The 22514-nt window shown below is 37.5% G+C and overlaps 1 protein-coding gene across 2 annotated transcripts in view; it reads right to left on the reverse strand.

Moving 5' to 3' along the window:
* Positions 1–740: 740 nt before the first annotated feature.
* Positions 741–22514, reverse strand: part of LOC140158915 (snurportin-1-like) — a 30030-nt gene continuing 8256 nt past the window's right edge. Inside the window, exons 1-8 of one of the 2 annotated variants that reach the window (XM_072182184.1) lie at positions 20062–20079; positions 16908–17095; positions 15123–15300; positions 14275–14379; positions 13267–13366; positions 8243–8421; positions 3712–3792; positions 741–2410 (exon numbers count right to left, since the gene is read on the reverse strand). In XM_072182184.1, coding sequence (XP_072038285.1) covers positions 1979–2410; positions 3712–3792; positions 8243–8421; positions 13267–13366; positions 14275–14379; positions 15123–15300; positions 16908–17065 — 1233 coding nt within the window. In that variant the 5' untranslated portion in view covers positions 17066–17095; positions 20062–20079 and the 3' untranslated portion in view covers positions 741–1978. Of the gene's footprint in view, positions 2411–3711; positions 3793–8242; positions 8422–13266; positions 13367–14274; positions 14380–15122; positions 15301–16907; positions 17096–20061; positions 20080–22514 lie in introns of those variants that run through there. The other variant, XM_072182183.1, reaches the window with a different exon arrangement.

Genomic DNA, 22514 nt, shown 5'->3' on the forward strand with positions numbered 1-22514 from the left:
TGGGTCAAAAGAAGATGCACAGCAATTTTATTAGTAGTTCCATTTTTGTCCAATTTTACTTGTCCAACTTTGAAATTCCCAACCTATTGCAGTCTGAGCATGCCACTGAGCACAATAAGCAGCGTTCGAAATTTTGTTGTCCGCCGCCCGGGACAACTAAAAAGTCGCCGGACAACCAAAAATATTGATTCGGTTGTCCGCCGGACAACCATAAATCTAGCCAAAAGTCACATTTGTAGGCCTACGGACAACCAAAAAGACAGATAACCAGAAATTGTAATCTGGTTGTCCGTGGGACAACCATTTATTTTTCCTAAATTCGAACACTGACAATAAGTGTCTGTCATATTCTGTCTTTCCATCTTATATTCTTGTACAGTTAAGGGGGTACTACACCCTGCCCAATTTTGTGCCTATTTTTGCATTTTTCTCAAAAGTTATAGCGCATTGATGACAAGTAAGATATGTATATTATAGGGGCAAGGACTACAACTACTGCACTGACAATTTTATTTCAGCACAGACAACAGTTGTGGAGTTACAGTCAAAAAAGAGGGAAAACCACTATTTGATCAATAAATCAATAACCACTTGCCTTGAGTTGCTGAATTTTCAGTGCAGTAGTTATAGCCCTTGCCCCTATAATATACATATTTTATTTGTCACCAATGCACTATAATTTTTGAGAAAAATGCAAAAATAGGCACAAAATTGGCCAGGGGTGTAGTACCCCCTTAAACAATTTCACTGAAACTCTTTATCAAATTTGGACTTGAGCTGCATTTAAACTCCATCGCTGGGCGATGAGTGATTAGTTTACAACAAATGCCGTAGAGCGTTTTTTGCTGTGTTGAGAAAAGCATGCTACCTAATTGGTCAAAGAACACTCGCTCATTGGATCAGTGGTGGAGTGTAAATTCAGCTTTACAGTGCCCAAAATAATGAAATTGGATAGAAGATCAACAATTCTTTTGACCATATCTCAAAACTCTGAGCAGGATATGATCTTTCTATTAGAGATATCAGAGTACAGGGCTGACATGCCATTCGACAGCACTCTCATTGTATGCAAGGTTCAATATCTCTTACAGTTTGTCCACTCTGAAGTACAAAGTGACAACTCGAGCGTATACAGCGCGGAAACAGTGCGCAGTACTGCGTCCCTGCTGCATGCATGCGTGCCTTCAAAGTCGGCACAATGGGTGCGCCCGCATCAGTACTTTGTACTTCAGAGAAGACTGACTGTAGTTGCTCTAAAGGTGACACTCGCTAGAACAGGGGTTCTCAAAAGGGGCCAGCAGATCCAGACCAATGGTAGTTGGCCCTGGAGCAGCTCTAAAATATACTGTAAACATAGCAAGATATATTTGGCCCTCAAACCCAGATCTTTGACATTTGTTTGGCCTTCCATGGCCCACAAGCAATATAATACAACTGATTCAATATACTTGATCACATCACAGTTATCATGATTATGTGACTTCAGACATGATTTTAATAAATATTGTTTGCATCACTAACTTCATTCCACACACTGTGAACTACCACATTGAAATAAACTTTTTAAAAAACCTGATACTTTCTAAAAATTTGCTTACTTTTGCGAGGCAGGTCGTGACAGTAATTTTGATGTATTTTCTTTTTATATATGGTTTTGTGTCTCTGAAGTTCAAAATTTCAATAACAATAGGTTTTGTGACCTAGTCCAGAAGTATCAGGGACATTTTATATTCAAGTGCTCTTCTGCCCAATTGTATGACTTAGGTTCTAAATGTGAATCCAAATTATATTGAATTATTAAAAAAAAAGTTTCCCATAGTTCACCACTTGCTGCTGTATAGCCAAGGTCAAAGGTCTTACTGTCCATATTTGGCATTGTTCTGCGACTGATCATGAAGAAGTAAGGTTACAGCCCATGAAAGTCTTCTTAAAACCAGGGACATGTTCCTCAACATTAATGTATAATGCAATATACTTATCACCCTACACCATCCATAACTTCTTTCTTATCTTCTTTCAATGAGTTGCCATTTTGTTGCTTGCTACTACTTGGATCAAATTTGAACACCGGACTCTTCACCTGATCGACCGGCTCCTCCGTGTCCATACTATGCCGGCCAGATTTCCTGTCCCCCTTACCACCTTTCTTTCCACCGCTATGCTGTTTAGTCCTGTTTGGCTTGTCTTTCTTATTGCCCTGTGTCTTTTTACCAGCATTATCAGTGTCCATATCGTTTGGGGATGGAGGACGTAGTTTTGCTCCAGGTGGCTTATTGGCTATGATGGATTCTGGTACAGGTACTCCTAGCATGTCTGGTAACATCCATGGTTTTAACCAGCCTACTAGGGGAGTGCTGCCTAAGGTGTAGTGAGTACGTTTATGATAAAATAGGACACCATCAAGAGGAACCTGACATTGAGATATAAAGGAAACACAATGGCAAAATTACTAAAATACAGATACATGTAGATACATAAATATCTTAAAAATACTTCTGTCTTCCTCTCACACACATAGACAGGAGACACACATCCAATTTTCTTGTACAAAATAAAATGTTTCTGTACAAAACATCAATTTTGTAGGTTACCTATAGCCAGTGCTGTACGGTGCGACCATTTTAGGCGCATTGGCGACTAGATTTTTTCTGAATGCGACTAAACCTTCAATCCATGGCGCCAATGGCGACCAACTGTTGAAGCTTTTAATCGCCAGCAAATGCAAAACATGTACATATGGATGATAATATAGTATAGGTCAAAAGTTTTGATTGTTTTATGCACTCAAGATGGCATCAGAATCAAAAAAAAACTTTGAATTTGATGGAGCTTTTGGGAAACAAGAAGGATGACGATGAAACAATTAAATCAGGGAATCCAACAGCAGTTGATACTTTTAATGAACCTAGTAGAAACTGGAACCGGAAATGGAAGTAAGCATAAAAAAACTTAAAATTGTTTGTTTAATTGGGAGCAAAATTTGGGCGCCTAAATTGATAAAGTTAGGAGCCATTGGCTCCTCAATCAGTTTTTGCACCGTACAGCACTGCCTATAGCTATAGTTAAAATGTCATTTGAATTAACACAGCTCACAACAGCTGTACGCGATCTGACCATGATCTTATTTCAAAATACAACACAAATGCACAATGTTGAAAATACTAACCAATCACGAGTGAGTTGATCATTCATCACACAGTGTACGCCAACAATCATCACACTGTTGCCAGCTGTGTTCGTTCACATGAAATAACAACTATAGATGAGAACATCTGAACAAAGTGATGCCAACATTATACAACAAGAGAAATTAGTCAGCCCAAAGAAATTTAGACTTGGAGAATGTGGATTCTGTATAGCTAGGTGTGTACTGTGTATCATTATGAGAAATCCGCCATATTGAATTGTCACACATTGAGACAAAAAATCCAAAACAGTGTACGTCACCTAGTTTTAGGTCTGAAAACTGAGTGATCATTGAACTTTTAATGCATAAATATTACAAAAGGTTTGCATATGCAGCAACTCGCTTACTTTTTTGGCACAAGACACTACATGCTAGTCTTAAACAAGCACTAATATACAATCAAAGTTTGCCTGGTATGTGGCAAAAGAATCAGGAGGTTGGCCTACAATGTACATACCATTTCATGAGCAACATGTAAATATGTCAGATTCAAAGTTCTCCCAGTCTTAATGGCATATACTTACCTGAAATGGAAGTGGCTTGCTCATTGTTTCAGCTAAAGATGAAGCATCACATGGACAGCTTGGTAAGGGTACAAACATAAACTGTAAAGAACACACACACAATAATTCAGTACTATTTAATATGTCCCCATTAAGTTGCATACTTTATAGTATGTCGTCTGCAGAGCAAGTGGAAGCCATTATGTTGCCTCTTAAGGCTGACATACACGAGGAAATTTTCCAAGCAATTGCCTGTTGCACAGACCTTGGAAAAAGATTGCTCTGTGTATTTTGGATTTGCAAGGAATTAATCCCCCAGGCATCAGGCAAATGAATCCCCCAAGCAACAGGCAAAAAGGTAGAGACATGCTCTACTTTCAAGGTTGTTGCATGCAATCTAACCTCCTTCAGCCAATCAGCTGAGTGAACACCAGCTGGTCGCTGAATTCATTTGGGAAATGTGCACATGGTATGCTACATTGTAGGCCTATGCTGTTGTTACCCCTGGGTTGTTGCTGTCAAATTCTTGCTAGTCAAATAAAACATGCCCAAAGCAACACCTATGGCCAAACAATTCCTCGACTTGTACGAGGAACACAAAGTTCTTTGGAACGTGGGGCACTCAGCTTAACATGATAAGAAAAAAAGAGAACAATCGCTTTAAACAATATAAAGGAGGAAATAGGAGTGAGTGGTGAGTGCACATAAAGTTTTCAATACTTTGAATATATAGGCCTACATTGTTTAGGGAACAAGAACATTCTAAAAGAACAGGATCGTACAAAATTTTCGCATACTGTACCACTAAAGCCCTTTTCACCCAGATCATGGCCAAAAAATAGTGTAAAATTAACCAATTTTTTAATAAAGCCTTTTTGAAACCTCAAATACTTTACATGTAGTTGTAGTCTTTATAAGAAAAGGGTATATGTATGTATCTCATCGATAATACCGGGTCAAAATGATGCAACCGGCATTTTGTTTTCCGTATTTGCCCCAAAATTTATAGTTTACCCCCTGACCAAGAAAGCTGGCTGCACCCCTGATAAACAAGTCTTAAGCATTAAAAATGTTGAGTAAGTTGTTTTCAACTTCTTGGAAGTTTCAGGTTCTCTGGAGGGTGGGGGTCAAAAAGTTTTGACTCCAAAATTGTCACCCCCACCCCATCAAAGTATTTATGAATTAAATCAGAATGGTAAATATGTTTTGAATATATCCCCAAATCTATGAGCTCGCTCAAGGAATTGCAAGGCCACCTGGTTAGCTGGTATTATCCTTTGAGTGGTCTGTATTGATGAGCTGAGCTTGCGTCCTTTGTATCCATTCAATAGAAATCGTTACTGGATTTGCATTTTCTTTATTCTTGTGTCTCTAAGCTAGTCAACAAGTTTGCGCAGGCTTGCCCAGCAAAGTCGGGCATGGGAGGCATGTTTGAAATACATGTAGACACTGCTTGTCTTGTTACCAACCTAAGAGGACATGCGGTGTCATCGTTATAATAAAAATTATAATTTTCGACATCTGTGACTCAAATAACATTGTAACACTGTAAGATGGGTCACCGTAGAGGCTCTAGTAGAGCTAATCAACCTTAGGAACAGGGAATATCAACCAGATCACAGACTAGAAAAAGACAAATGGAGGTAGCAGCATCGTCAAATTTGCAGAATGACTCAGCGGTCGCACTAGCATCAATTGGAACAGCGAACAATAACCAAAGGCCGGAGTATCAATCCACGTCAACCGGTGGGCATGACCACCACGGTACAGCAAAGCACAGTGGCAGGTAACTAACTCGACCAACCCAGTGACAAGCCGACCCAACATGGCGACCCAACATGGCGACTTCGGATGCACAGGGCAGAGTCAGCAGCCAGCGGCAGTTGGCGGGTTATAGCTTGAACAATGCAGAGACAGGCCTACCAAACATGGCGGGATGCCCAACATTGCGGGTGCATATGTACAGGCTAACAGCAGCGGTCATCATTGGCAACAGCTGGTGAGTGTTCCCAGATTGTTCTACTACAAAGAAAATCAATCAGGAGCAGGTGAGAGAGTTAGAATAAAATTGAACAAGAAAGCACTGCAAATCTGCGAAAGCATGGAGTACGCATATATGTGGTAATGAATTCTGATCTCTTTCCACGGTACAGCCATTCATTATACAGATGGGATGGCGTACATCTGTCCACAAGCGGGTACAATTCATTCAAACAAAATCTGGAGAATGCAAGTTCCACTAAAACCTACAGTCACATTGTAATAACTCTGGCTATTGGTATTGCTGATGGCATGGGAAGTGCAGTGGCGTCCATGTCGAAGGACTGGACATCCGTTATTTTGGTGAGGGATTCCTCGACCACTACAGTTGCCACTGCGATGAAGTGAATCGCCTGTGACTTGATGTAGTTTTTGCAACACATTGTAAGAACATTAATTTATTTTTCTGTAAAGTTTGAATACTTTCAAATGTTTGTTTCTGTAAAATCATGTTTGAAATTAAAGTGTTTTATAGGGCATTTTGGTATTACCTTGCAAATTGGTGTTAGATTTATTTAAAGGTGGTAAATGTAATGTGTATATATTTGTGTTTAGAGTAGGCCAAAATATTTATGTTTGATTGTAAATTGAAAAAAAAATCAATTTCATATTTTCTTGAATTTGGTGCATTGCAGTCATGTGCCACACCCAAAATTTTATCTTTGTCATGAACATGATGAATGAATTGTGCTTTTGGTATCATGGGTAAAGTCTTATAATTATGGGTGTTTTCGATGTATGGTTTCGCTTTGTAATTTAGGTTTGTTTGGGCATGTAAAATTTTCTGTCATTAAAATTAAAATTTGTCTTCATGCTTTTGAAATTAATCGCATCTTATCAAGTTTAATAAATTTGTTTTGCTTTGTATGCTTGTGGACTGTGGACAAATATTGTTAGGTCGTTTTTCTATTTCTATTTGTCCTCAATACAGTGCCACCTTTTTTCTTTGGTTTGGATTTTTTATTTGGAATTACGTTTTACAACTGAAGAACAGAGTGTACTTCATCCATAAAACCACAATGGAAAGATCAGCTCTTTGAACTCCAAAGCTTGGACAGAACTTTTACTATGAACTTTAAAACACAATGGATTCTTTGAACCTACTGATATTCATATAAAAAAAAAGGGTAATAGTATAAAGCATATAGTTCATCAATACCAGGTATGTCAGTTTTGGATGTTCTAAAACATACTGCTAATAATTGTCAAGCTCTACAAAAAACGTTATATCACTCTTGGAGTTGAAATAATCCAGATCATCATTTTAATAATTCTATATTACAAGTATATTTTTTGTACATGTATATGTTTGGAAGAAAGACTTTAAAAAAAAATTATTAAAGTTTACTTTCTTGTGAAGATTGATATATATATCTTTGTTTCCGTATCTTATTTTGTTGGATAGCCACTAGATAACATAGTCAAATTGTTCTCCCTAATTCTGGGTGACACAGTCCTCAGCACATCCACCATCAAAATTTTTAAAAAGGGGGATTAGGCAAGTCCCTTTTAAGAGGCCCTTGTCTGGTACGTGATATAAAATACAAGGTTGGTACATAGACAAGCAACTGTTAACAAAGAACTCCCCACTGTTGTGTCTTTTCTTTTTGAGTCACAGGACAATGAGACAGTCAGCTTGCCAAAATAAGTTGATTCCAAAGAGTATCTGCCTTGGGTCATGGCGAAGACCAACGGCGGATCTAGCAAGCTAGCACCAGCAGTTAGCATCGGTAGTGAAGGCGGATGAGTTACGACCTCCAAAGTCAACAGCAGTCCACTGGCGGATGAACAGAGGAGAAGGAAATGGTGGTCATCCTTAGTCCACCCTGTAGAAGGCTACAGTATTAGCCTAGAGGTAAAGGGTGGTCATGTAGTTTGGTGTGCTAGGCTATCGGTCGGAAGGTTGTAAGATCATGAGCTTTCTCATTTATCCTCTATCCCATTGTGGCCCTAAACGTGCAAACACCACAGTGGGTGCATAGCATGCCGTGGTTCGGAGAGTCACGTAAAATGGTGGTCCCATGTACCAGAAGAGCAATATCTGGACAGGCCTTTTCGTAAAGAGCAGGGTATCAGCCAGGGCCTGTTGTCTTTCACACTCAGCATTGAGGTCAACTTACGCTGCCCTTTGGGGCTTGGCAGCATATCGACCTGTGGCGCGCTTTGAGGAATCGTAAGTATTCAGAAAGCGTGGATAAATGCCGTTTTATTATTATTATTATTATTTCCCATGTGTGTGTGTATATATTGCCATTTTCAAGTCAAAGCATTCTGAGTATCACTCCAATAGATTAATAAACACATATATTGGAATTTTCCATGCCTGTGCTCTCTAAGCTTACTTCAGCTGACGCTGGTACAGCGTTCAGACCTGGCAACATGGCTCATCATACGCGGAAACATGGCCTAGAGACCCTTTGTTTTGTGCGCTCTATAAATGTCCATTATTATTATCGTGAATACTCGCTATACCATGCTAGTAAATTGGCCTTATTTTCATGATCATACTTACAGGGTTTAATTTAGACTGACTTGCTAGTCTAGGCTCCTCACTAAACTTTGTATGAAGCCAATAGAATCTGAACTCAGTTTCACTGTCATAGATTGGGTGTCCATTCCAACACATGATATCTAACACAAAGAATGTCCTAGTCACCTCTGAATATATACAATCTAGAATGGTGTACCTGTCTGGAAGAACAAGTCAAAAGGTAAATGGGTTATTCCATTTAAAATCCACACTACCCCTGTGGAAGATTTTGGAAATATCTTCCACAGAGGGAGTATGAATTTCAAATGGAATTAACACATTAGCAGTTCCATTTGAAACTCACTCTCCCTCAGGTGAAGATTCAGTTTGAATCTTTCTCGGAGGGTGTACGAAATTCAAATGGAGCTGCCTAATGTGCTCATTCCATTTAAAATTCATACTCCCCCTGTGATGGACATTTCCAAAATCTTCCACAGGGGTAGTGTGGATTTTAAATGGAATAGCCCAATTCATTGAAAGAAATTGTTATAGTGAACTCTGAAGTAGTTACAAGTTTAAAGCCATAATATACGATTTCTGCCAAATTTCATTTTTTTTTTGTATTCTTTCACAAAAATTATGAACAATAATATTAAGTAATAATGGCCAGTAGGGGTTTCAATCCATTGTTAGCCGAAATAATGAAGTAAAATGAAAGAAACATGTAAACAATACAACTATACCAAAACATATCATTATCAGATTTGCAAACAGTCCTAACCTTTTGGGTTTGACTGAGCAGTTAAACGTACAAACTTAAAATGATATTAAAGTGATATTAATAGTTTCAAAATTACACATATACCAGCAAAAGCACTGTTGCCAGGAAAACAATACTATTGTTGTTAATGTACATATTTAGTGGCTTTGGTAGTATCAGTTTCGATAGTGGTATTGGTGCTATTGTTGTTGATGTTGTTGCTGTTGATGGTGGGCATGGCGGTACCGGTGGCATCCGTGGTGACGTCAACAGCAGTGGCAGTGGCCACAATGGTGATGGAGTTCTTTTACAGTCCTTGTTCGATTCATGTATATGTGACGTGTCACGTCAAAAGCAGACACTTTTAGGCAGGATCGTGAATGGAGAAATAGCCAAAAATCTGCAAGGGGACGATTTTTTCACAATTTGGGTTTGTTGCTTGAATTTGTGATATTATTAATGTTAAAAATATTGTCTGATAGTTTGAGACCGGAATATAACTGGCATCTTGTATTTTTGAGACATTTTTTCAAGGTAATTCCTACCCTCAACATTGTCAATAATATTTTTAAAGGCCGATATCTCAATTTCCAACTTTATAATGCCATAACTTATGCACTCAATACCTTTGCTTAGGAATGTCCGATTTCATTGGAGAAAACGGTGTTGTGGAGCAAAATATCTCTATATTTAAGATATGTAAAACCTCAAAATTGATAAGCTGCCCAAAAGAGTCTGCTTTTGACATGACACGTCACATATTCTTTGGTTCACCTTAAGTTCGGTAGTGACATCAATGTTTTTTTGCACTTGCGCTGGAAGCGTGTCTACAAACCGCCATTGTACATGTGGATGTGGTCGCATATCATAAGTTGGGTATGCAAAAAGGGTGGAGGGATTACACCTTTCTCAAAATTGCGATACAAATTTGATTGGCTTTCCGTAACCCCATATCCTACAGCAGTGACTGATACCTCATTTTAAGCCTAATTTTATACACTTTCAGTCTACTGAAGCATATAATTATACATCATTCAGTAAAAATATCACATCAGTTGCAATGAAAAATGCCAGGGGTGGAGGAGCAGGCGGATGTGGAGCAGGCGGATGCGGGAGCGTGCAATAGGGCCTATGTGAAAATTCACATGTCAGCATGTCAAAAGTACTGGTTACTTTTTCAAATCTAGTGAGGGTATGATGTATTGACAGCTCTGAATGTTGAATTTGTACAACTAAAACAATTACTGACTACTTAAGGTGATACTACACCAGGGCTGCCAACTTTGAAAAAACACTTTTCAGTATTCTTAGACCTCAAAATCAGTATTTTCCTTACAAAATCAGTATTTTGAAAAGACGCCGACGCCTAAAATATGTGTATAGTCACGTCTTATTTTCAAGAGGTAAATGTAATGTTTTAACTAAAGTAGGCTACTATCACAAATAATATATATAATCGTAGATGCTCACTACATAAGGAATTACCTTTGATTGTTGCTTTTTGCATTCAACACAGCTGATACATGTATATCAAAAGCCAATGCATTTTGATAATCTGTTTCACCAAATTTGTGAAATGATCTGCTGCTGCAAAGCTAAGCCTAGGCTAAGGGTATGTTATTAGGTATGCCAGGTGAATTCAAATTTGCCAACAAACTGCATCATTTTATATATCAAATTAAAGCCCTTGAGTAAAGAAAGCCAACACTGAAAACCTTTTGTCATAGCACTTTCCGTAGCAAAGTTACATCTTGTCAAAGATTGACTTTCATCAAAAAGATTCTGCTAGCAAAATTCCCCAAAAGCGGCATTACGGGGTGTTTCTAGATCTTAGTCTCATGACGATAGCACCTTTTTTAATAATGGAACTGCTATCAAAATCTCTCTGAAATTCCATGTGCGAGTCTCTCATCACCCAAAAAAATCATATATTTGGGTCAAGTGAAGTATAGACAACATATTTATGCAGGTTTCCTTCTTAAAAAGCTTCTTTTTAATTTCAATGTAAATTTGTATTGCCGGTTTAGGCCATTTTGACTGACTAAAAAATGTGTTAACTAAGGTTTCCCTGTGATACCTAATGTTATGTTCGATGAAAAACTGAGTCATTAGAGTCTCGGCTTTTATCACCGAATAATCCGTTGGTTGTGCAAAACTTGTTATTGGCAGAGGGCTAGACTTGGCATCCATGCTTCCCTTGTGTTTCTTCAATTTAAGATGCGATGTGATATTATTTGCACCCCCGTGCCCCATGCTGAAATCGCTGTTCGTTTGTTTCAAAAGCGTACACCGTGACCGTGCATGGTGTTTATCCCTCCCGCTTGGAATCACGAAGTTCCATCTTTTGATGTAGTCAGGCCTAAATTCTTGCTTCCTGGCACTGCTGCTGCTAATTTTCTTTCCAATAGATGCCATATTTATATTTCAAACATAAAAAAATCGGGCGAAAACTGCACTTCAAATTATCTTTCTGTCGCAAAATAGTCCACCGAAAAGTTTTCATTTGCACGCGGTACGTCTGGCAATCATGGCTAATGGGGGCACAACACTAAATCCTTCCGCATTTGGTGTAACCTTGTATAGTTCCGGTTAAAAATAGCGCCTGAGCGAAATATATCAACCTCTCGAGGGTACTAAATTTAAGTGAATCGTGCTTGTTTTTGATGAAAACACTAGAGTAGAACCTTAACATTAAAAATCTTTTCACAAAATGTTTCAAATCGATTGTCAATTAGTGACAGGCTGTCGGAATGATATCAAGGCCGGATCTGGTAATGAGGCGAAATTGTCGGCTTAAATTCGTGAGGGCGCTGTTCAGGGGCCCGTAGCTCAAAAGTTCGACTAGATGCCCCCCGAAAAAATAAATTTTTATTAAATTTTAGACTTTCTACTTTTAGAAAATCCATACGACATTTTCTCATCTTTAGGCAAAAGGGTAGAAAAACAAATTTACTTTCTTGTGTTTTCATGTGTATTTCAATGGGACGATTATTTAGTGGTGTGCCCCCTAATAACAGTCCGTGATATATTATAGCCCGTGGTATAAATCAATCACCTCTTCAACAAAACACAATTATACGCTCACATAAGCGAGGTCAATGTAAATGATACCTCATCAGGACCTTAATAGCAGGGGAAGAGATTGATTTTACTGAAACACGAAACACAAACAATTTTTAATGTATTTTATTTTCACATAACAAATGGCCTTACTTTTAATACATATAACGAACTTTTTGAAAAAGCGTATTTTAGGACAAAAATCCGACTCCCGTATTCTTTACCAATTTCCGTACATTTAAATCACGGAAAATCCGTGCACTAGTTGGCAGCCCTGCTACACCCCTGATAAATTTTGTGACTAATTTTGCATTTTTCTCAAATAAGTAACTACACACTGGTAACAAAAGTTATATGTATATTATATAGGGGCACTGAATCCAATTACTTCACTGAAATTTCAGTGATTCAAGACAAGGGGTTCATTATATGTTAAGAAATGAGGTACATTCTAGCGGTACCTCTTTTCTTATCATAAATAACGTATCGCTTGTCTTGAGTCACTGCAATTCAAGTGTAGTAACTGGATTTCTTACCCCTATAATATACATAACTTTTGTTACCAGTGTGATATTATTTTTTGAGAAAAATGCAAAAATATTCACAAATTTATCAAGGGTGTAGTACCACCTATAAAGGGTTATATGTTCCATTTTTTTCATTTTTAATGAAACCATAGTTGAATTTCAGTATTTTCTTGATATTCATTTCCTCAAATAATAGAATAACCATCTCGCTAATTACTCGTAAAAAGGTCATTGACCTCCACAACGTAATTAACATACTCAAATTATTTTAAATAGTTCATTTCAAGCATTAATGTATTGAGAACATATCCTATAAATCTGATGACATTCTTGCATAAAATAAAAATTTTACAGTCATTTTTGTAATTGAGGTCCGATTTGAGAAAACTGCATTTGAAAATTGAGATTTACATAGACGCCTGTGTAATAATTAATTAGGAATTAAGCATTATCTCAAAAATTAAGCATGTGCTAAGATTAAAAGTGGTGGTAATTGTTAGAGGTTGTCAATATATATACAACATATCAAAAAATACATTTTTTGTCATTTTTGACCATGTAATGGAAATTGTACCCAACTTATGACATGCGACCATGTACGCTATTCACAATAAACTTTACGTGCACGATTCGATACTGCAACCAGCGAAATAAGCTACTACGCCACTACCAAACTTTAGGTGAACCACAGAGAGAAACACATTAATCTTGCATCTTACCATCAACTGACCTCCTCCTATCTTTACTTGCACCACCAGGTAGATGAGATGGGAAAGTATTAATGAAGTAACCACCTTTGTTGTACACCACTGTCTTGCCCTACAAAAAAAATATTAATTTGATTTTTGCTGGCAATGTTAGATATTAATAGTAAGATCTATCTTTCCCAATTCTGCCATGTTGACAGTCAGTTTAAAGACTAGCTCATTTCATGTTTGTGATCCAAATTTTGCTTTTTCCCAAAACAATAGAGTTATACTAGAGCACCCCAACATACTCTAGGCAATACTTCAGCATGCTAGCAGTTTTGGGTATGTTGAAATAAATGATTGAAATTAACCCAAAAATTCTTAAAGGATCTCACGTACAGTTCTACCGATCAAAAGCAAAATATTGGGTGCCATCCATCCTCCTCCCAAGGAAAGCAAAATCTTCTTGAATCTTCAGTAGGCCATATAATAAAAGATAAAAGTGAAGACATTAAAAAAAAATCTTGAGCGTTCAGACAGACTATAACCCATGGACGAAAGAGATAACAGACCTTGTCCAAGCAGTCAAAGTCTGTTCTATGAAATGCGACAGGTGAAACTGCTATGCACATACCGCATATTTTTATGGTCTTTCACATAAACACAAAGACACGCATAAAGCTATATGTGAAGGCATGCAATGCTGACATGATTGTTAGACACACACGATCGAACAATCAACCCTAATGAATATGTGAGAATTCACAGCATACAATGCACAGGGACTTTTGACTGCTGATACATAGTCAGTAGTAGTCTGAGCTATAACCTTCAACTCGGCATGTTGTTTATAATGAGTTTGATGCTATTTTTTATCTAGTTTCGATTTTCAATCAAGCATAGATGACAACATTTCCTGAGTGTCCACTGTTACAAGGAAATGTCTTATGTGTGCCCTTGATTGACAGTATGCACAGTGTTTATAAAATGACACCCACAAACACCCATACATATATTATATCAGACTGACTCTCCTACCTGTGAAGCAATGACAAGAGTTCTTTTTCCAGTAGGACATAAAACCATTACCCATTCCATTGAGAGATCTATAGGAATATCCACCAGCCATTCTGACATCATTAACTGTATATAAACAAGAAATAAAACAAAGATAAAACAAGAATTTGTCATTTCTCAGATGATGTTCTTTATTATATTGTAAGATTATTTCAGTTGAGCCACCTGTAGACATGTAATGGACCAATGTGAAGTGGCAAGTTTCCTGTTTTACTGAAAATGGAAAAGTTTCATAGAATCAGAGTAGAAAACGGAAAACTAAAAAAAAGCTTTTATTTTCACCTAAAATATTAGCTTTTTAAATGTACATTCAGCAAAAGGAAAATGCACAAGCAAACCCCATATTTTACTAATATTGTCTTCAATTCCTCTTAAATTGGGCCCATAGTACTCTTACAATCCAATGAAATTAACCATTTTATGGCTCTCCAAGCAGAGGCAAAACTAGTCGGGATATCCCCCCACAGCCAACACCCCCCCCCCTCCCCCACACACACATATTTTTGATTCTAGAGCACTCTGGACAAAATAAATTCGGAAATTTGGGTCAACAACTCACAAAAACTTGGTTATGCTACTGTGACTGTCCCAAAGATGCAAAAATATCCCACAAGTCACCATTTTAGTTGGTTATATTTTGGCCCAGTGTTTCTAGAAAGTTGACAAATAGCCATAGAGTTGGTAAATTTTATGGATTTTTTAGAAAACACAAAAAAAAAATTGGAATTCGACTGTTTAGAACTTGCCATTCTAGACTAATGACACATTTATCTCTATGATGTCCACAAAATTGTAAAGTATGACATTACCTGATCTTTGTAATAGTTCTTATCCCTGTGCCTTCTCCTTGACCTAGGTCGAGTTGTAGTACTCTCCATTTTCTCTGTTGTATCTTTGTCCTCCTTCTCCTCCTCCACGTCATCCTCCAGACCTTTCCAGTCATCTGCTGCAAGACGTCTGGCATGATTGGCAAAATCTTGTCTCTTCCTACAAGATAACCAAAATACAAGTGTGAGTGTATTGGGCTATTCTAGTTGAAATCCACACTCCCCTGTGGAAGATTTAGCTCAAGTCTTCCACAGATGGAGTATGAGTTTCAAATAGAATAGACAGTTGGGTAACTTTCATATGAAATACTAACTCCAGATGTGGAAGATATAGGTATTAAAAGCCATCATACAGGGGGAGTATGGGTTTCAAAATGATTAAAATGATGACTCCGGCAATCACAACATTATGCCTTATATATGATAGAAAATTAATTATCAAGCACGAATCACATGGTTTTATTTGAAACAAACTCATATTGACCATAACAACAAATTAATATACAGCCGCCTCTCAACACGCGATATTCAAAATTCCCGGGCGCCGAAATTGTCCAGTGCAATGACGTCCCAGTAAAACAATGAAGGCTGACAACAAATGAACACAAGTAACCATTACGTCATTGCACTTAGAAAATTTCGGCGCGGGAGTTTTGAAATATCGTGTGTTGAGAGCCAACTGTTTTTATTCGTTTTTATGACCAATATGAGTTTGTTTTAAATAAAACCATGTGATTCGTGCTTGATAATTAATTTTCTAACATATAAGGCATAATGTTGTGATTGCCGGAGTCATCATTTAACCATGACCAATTATATTTAATAAACATACTCAACCTGTGGAAGATATTTCCAAAATCTCCCACAGGGGGAGTTTCATCGCCATGCATATCATAAGACCACATGCAATATTCCCCATGATCTAAATTATGCAATATGCATAATATTTAATTTACTTAATTTGTCTATTTGTGCTCCAAATCTGATAAAGTGTAGAACTATCATACAGTACAATGGTGCTCAACTTGTACAAATCAATTACAAAAAGAGGTGCAATCATTGAATCAACTGCAAATATAATTTAAAAAAGTGGGTAATGGTGAATCCAACCGACGAGGACACAAAACACATCAAGGATCAATAAATAATACAAGAGGATACCTTGAATAAGAACAACAGGAAAGAAAAAAAGCAAGGTACACCAACTTGATGTGGGGAAACAAGTAAAATGCAGTATGCAGGGGGACAAAAACAGCAAATGTAGGCAGAAGAAGTAGGCAAAGTTCGATAGCCAAAAATTACCAGTTCCAAGGCCCACAGAAGTAAGTGCTGAACCTGCAAAAACAACAAGGATCAATGGTAATACAAAACTGCACCAGAACAAGTGATGAAAATCAGGTGCATATAAATTTTACAGACACGCTAAACCAAACATCCAGAGTAGGCACAAAACAGGCAAAGTTCGATGGCCAAAAATTGCCAATTCCAGAGCCCACAAAAGTGTCAGGAAAACAGTACACTGGAAGTGATGAAAATCACTGTGTACATAGCAGTCAAACACTAAACAGACAAAAAAACCAAAAAAAAAACCCGACGTTTCGAGCAGATAAACTGCTCTTCTTCAGGGACAGACAACAAAATATAAAGCAAATATAATGGCAAACATCTTTCAACAGGGAAATAACCAAAGAAAATGGAAATGGTACAACTTCCTCTTTTCTAAAACATTGGAAAACAACAAGTCTCACATTTATAAAAGAAACTTACTTTTTTTGGTTTTCTAAATGTATTCTCCTTCTCTCTTCCTGGCTGCCTTTGTCTGACTTGAGTTTATACTGAGTCAAACGGGGGTGCTCAGCTGCTGTGTTGTTAGGTGTATTAGTTACATTAAAGGCCCCTGAAAATGCAGCTGCAAGGTCATCCATGCCTGTACAGGTTGTAGAGTGAAACCTTATCTGAAGTGAACAAAGAAAGTTAGAAACAATCTGCTATTATTTCTGCAACTTCCTTTTGAGCTCAAAAATGTTCAAGTGCTTAATTGTCTGTGTGTGGGGAAGTAGTCTGGTGCTGATATAGGAATATTTTTGGCTTGACTCAAAAGTAATCTCTGCACTAGTTGTAGTAACTACAAATTTCGAATGTTTGAGGACTGGTCCTCAAGTTGTAGATACTCCCGTAGGGTGCCTCCAGGGTTTTATTTGGGCAAATTTGCATTAGTATATCTAGTACTGTGTCACTGATGTATGTCATCTGTGATTGCTCAACTTATTCTATGCATCAGCTTTTGTCCAAAGAAATATTTAAAAAGATGATTTTTGAGTGATTTTTATGAGCAGCGTAAAGTCCACTCCACGACTATGTGCATGTGAATATTGTGATGAATGCACGCTAAATCGCGGCGACACATTACACGTAGCAGTCGAAGCTCCTTGGAACTATCTCTGCACAATGTTTTTGGTGTTTTCTATATCTCCGAGACCGATGGTACAGTCTGCATGAGTCAGCATGACAGTACATCCATCGAATGGGTGACTGAAGCTAAGGAACCCATGGATTCGATTCATGTACTGGTTCAGAATCTGACGAGTGCCACTCTGGCCCAAGGATCACAAATATGTAATTTTTTCTAAATACGACCTATGGTTCAGAATTAAGGTTATGTGCCGCAATATCATGAATAGGTCAAGGGCCAATTTCTTGCAATAAATGGACATTATTAAATAAATTTGTAACTATTATTATCCACGCACCGTACCATGTCATCATATTTAGGACATTTACGGCTCATTCGTTGTGTAAACCGCCCTGAGCTGCTGACTAAACATTCAGAAGGTTCAGAAGCCTGAGAAGTAAGGCTGGCATTTTCGGTCGGGTAAATGGGTACCGCCGAGATTACATTACCCGGTAGGAAATACCCTCCCGGGTACCGAAATTAAATTAAAAAAAAAATATTTTTTTTTTTTTTTTTAAGATTTTATTTTTCGGTTTTGTAGTGTTTCTGGACCTAGACCTAAATGCCAGGATCATTCATGGTTGACCTAAAAAAAAAAAAAAAAAAAAAAAAAAAAAAAAAATTCAAGATATTTTGTTATTTTTAATATGAAAATTGATAATTTGTATTCATGTCATAGTCTATTAATGATTTCAAAATGCATTCAAATTCAATACATTTTGAAATCATTTGAAAAAGTTGGACGTTGGCAACTACACGTAGGGCAGAGATGCCAACATTAACATCCAGAAAATAGGGAGGATTCAAACAAAAAATAGGGAGGTTTTTAAAATTACATGTAACACATTTGCTAGTCAGCCAAATTCGCCTAGAACACAATACATATTTACATAGAAATTTAAAAGAACAGGTAGGTCAAGGAAACGTACATAAATATGTTGTCTATACTTCACTTGACCCAAATATATGATTTTTTATAGGGATGAGACACTCACACATGGAATTTTAGAGGGATTTTGATAGCAGTTCCACATAGAAAAGCTGCTATCATCATGAGACTAAGATCTAGAAACACCACCGAAATGCTGTTTTGTTAGCTGTATCTTTTTGATGAAAGTCAATCTTTGACAAGATGTAACCAGTGATGCCAACGCTGCGCCTTAGGCTAGGCGCACAATTGGGCTACTTGGCGATCACTTGCCGGTTGCCTCTACTCAAAAAAGCTTGCCGCTACTTGCCTAAAATTGGGCTACTTTTGCCAGTCTCAGACTCAGTCTCAGACTTGCGAAGTGTTCTTCAAAATCAAAGTCAAAAGATGCAGTTGCAGTTTGATGGCAAATTTGAATTCACCTGGCCAGAGTCTTAGCCAGAAATCAGAGACCACCCATCCAAGCAGACACCAAAATTTGACCCTCAAATATAAAACAATTTGTCTATACCCATGGAAGGGTCACTAGGGTCAAATATGTCCTGATTTAGCCTTTACATGTCACTCTGAATTAGTCTTAAGTTCATATTTATAACCTTAAAATCATCTGTTTTAGAGCTATCACATCTGTAAAATCCATTAAATCCACCCGTCTAAAATTAGATTAGGCCGTCGTAAAGACTGGTGGACGCATGGCTGGCTAAGACCTTGCACCTGGCATACCTAGTACCAAATTTGGGTGTCAAAATGGACAAAAAAATTTCCAAAAATAGGGAGCCTCCCTATTTTAAAATAGGGTTGGCATCTCTCATCTCTGGTAGGGAAAACTTTGGATGGAAAACTCAGCGTGTGGTAGTAGACGGTGCAGCATCAGAGTGGGCTCCAGTAACATCAGGAGTACCACAAGGAACTGTCCTCGGACCGCTATTATTCCTCTCCTTTATCAATGATCTCCCATCTAACATAACATCCAAAATATGCCTGTTTGCGGACGATTGTCTCATCTACCGTACAATATCCATAGCTTTTCAACTGGACTTAAATACTCTCCATCATTGGTCAAACATTTGGAACATGAAGTTCAACACAGATAAATGTCACATTATGCAAATATCCCTCCGTCGCCATACAACAGATGCGAACTACCATCTTGGAGGAACTGGCCGGTCAAGGAAACCTACAATGTACATAAATATGTTTTCTAGACTTTTCTTTTCTTTTTCTTAGACCCAAATATATGAATGATTTTTCATGGTGATAAGACAATCGCACATGGAATTTTAGAGGATTTTGATAGCAGTTCCATTAAAAAAGCTGCTATCACAATGAGACTAAGATCTAGAAACACCCCGAAATGCCGTTTTGGGGAATTTTGCTAGCTGAATCTTTTTTATGAAAGTCAATCTTTGACAAGATGTAACTTTGCTACGGAAAGTGCTATGAAAAAAGTTTTTCAGTTTTGGCTTTGTTTACTAGGCTTTAATTTGATATATAAAATGATGCAGTTTGATGGCAAATTTGAATTCACCTAGCATACCTACATTTAGCCGTTGCAGCCTGCACAATTTAAGTGGATCCCAGTTTTAACTTGCACCTTGTAAATACGCACTGCAACTTCCGGCACCGCACACAAGCATTTTGTCACCTTGGCACGACATCCTGACAGAAGGACTATGCTGAGTACAGATGTAGATAGATGTAGATGTAGGGCCGGGTGCCCGACTGCAGAATTTGGAAACCGGCCACCGTCCCGGTTCACCGCTGTTCGTCGTGGGCACTTAGTTCCCGCGTGCGTGTGTGCCGGGCGCCAATTTGGCGCGAAAATAAGTAGCTCAAAACTGGTTATTTTTAAATACGTCTTTTTGCGTAATACGGCTATAAAAATGTGGGATTATATTTTACAAGAAATCTGTAATATGCTAATTAAAGGGAAAACTCGTGGGTCTTTGAAAACACCATTTCCGTTGCAAATTACTCAAGGATTAATTAATTATGGTAATTTTATCCAGGGAAAATTACCAAAAATGTAGTCGATTTTGTGTAAAAATGCATAAATTGAATCATGTAGCACATCAAAACCTCAAGCAAATTAACACTTGAGACTGATCTTAACCTAAAGATTACACATCAAAATTTGTATTTAAAAAAAAAAATTCCCCGTATCAATTTTTAATTTTTTTTTTGAACTCATAGAGTACAACGAAATTTCCACTCCTTAAAAATATGTGAAAAATGATAGTTTAATTCGTATTCGTCACTTAAAAGTGATTTAACTAATTAGTTTCCTTTTAAAAAGAATAAAATTTCGCTATCCACCCCTGGGTACCCATCTTTATTTGCGAGGATTAAAATATTCAAGGTAGGCATAGTTCAAGGTCACTAGACCTGATCCCAAACTCCAAATCACCGCACATGATGGGCTCGATATGGGCTATCTGAACCAGACCTGCTCTGAACCGGCTATATAGCCCGAGTCATGCATCGATGTGCTGCATGTAAATAATTAACTTGAAAAAAACGGCTAAATGTCAAAGATCTTGTCACCCATTATTTGTTTTCATTGACCCAAGGTTCTATACAAGAAATTAGCTAAGGAATCACATTTTTATTTTTGAATAAATCGAAGAATTCATATAAAGTCTAAGTATATGTTTACATCAATCAGCGGATGATTGGGTTGACGCACTTTTAGTCACAAGAGTTTGCAACATTGCAATCACGCATACCTGCAGCCAGATGTGATTGGATAGAAGTGCATTCCTGCATGTTGTATGTGTACTCTGCCACTTTCACTTCAAAAATAGTTGAAGACGGTCGCTTGTTCTGCACGTGGAGAAAATTATTTACAAGATTTTTTTTTACATTGGAGTCGAAACTCAGAGCTCCTGTGAAATAATAACGGTCTCCGTGTCTGCCATGGATCATCACTTCTACTTCAGAGTCGAGTTGGAACAGGTGGATTGCATGCATGAACCAGGAAATAGGGGAAATATGAAGAAGCAATAATCGTGATGTGCCTCACACCAGCTTGGATATAATAAAATGGAAATATCAGGGAATAACCTGTACTACTGATCTTATGAAGCATGGATATATCAAGCAGCTTTGGCCAAATTATAACGACTTCAACTTCAAGTTTCAAATGATCAATGAAGCTTCACCACACAGCTGCCGTGATCATGGATTGGAATCACTTCATTATCTTCAATGGTAATGGCCAGTGGTGCTAGTATTGTGTTCCTAGAATATTTTTGAAGACCTGGTTGATTGAAGCCAAGATCAAAGGAATAGATCTAGTTGGAGTCGGCCTATGCATAAATATATATGCCTCGTTATACTTAAAGTGTGACATGCCCGAGGACACTGAGCATGAAGAGGTTCAGAATTTAACAGAACGAGGAAGGTAAGATATTGTTCTTGTATTAGGCCCTCGCACTTGATTATTAGTTTCCTGTTGAAGATTTTGAAAAAGGGACAAGGTGACTTTTAGTTATTAATTATTAATGATCTTTTATTTTCTTTATTTAGTTTGAACTATTACAAGCAACTATTGACTCATTTTGACTAGGGCGGGCATTTAATTATTTCACAACAATATTTGATTTTATAAATAAATGAAGGTGCAGTTGTACTCTTGTTCATTCATCATTATTGTTGATATTATTAAAGTCAGAAAATGGCAAGTAGAAGTTGTTGAAACTATGAAAGTTATTTTAAAGGAGAAAATTAGAAATAAAAATAAAATAATTAATTATTTTCAGATTTTCAATTTTGGACGCGGGCGGTATTACAGGAAACTAATAATCAAGTGCGAAGGGCCTTATTCTAGTCAAAGTATTCCAGCCAAATTGTAAACAAGCATGACAAGTGATTTGTTTACCGGAATTGATTACAAGCAGGTCGGGCCTAATTCAAACAAAAATATGTCGAAAAAGACACTTACGAAATATGCTAAGCTTATCCTGTACCTTTCAAATGATTTGAACAATTTTAT

The sequence above is a fragment of the Amphiura filiformis genome, chromosome 8, assembly GCF_039555335.1.
Source record: "Amphiura filiformis chromosome 8, Afil_fr2py, whole genome shotgun sequence".
NCBI lineage: Eukaryota > Metazoa > Echinodermata > Ophiuroidea > Amphilepidida > Amphiuridae > Amphiura > Amphiura filiformis.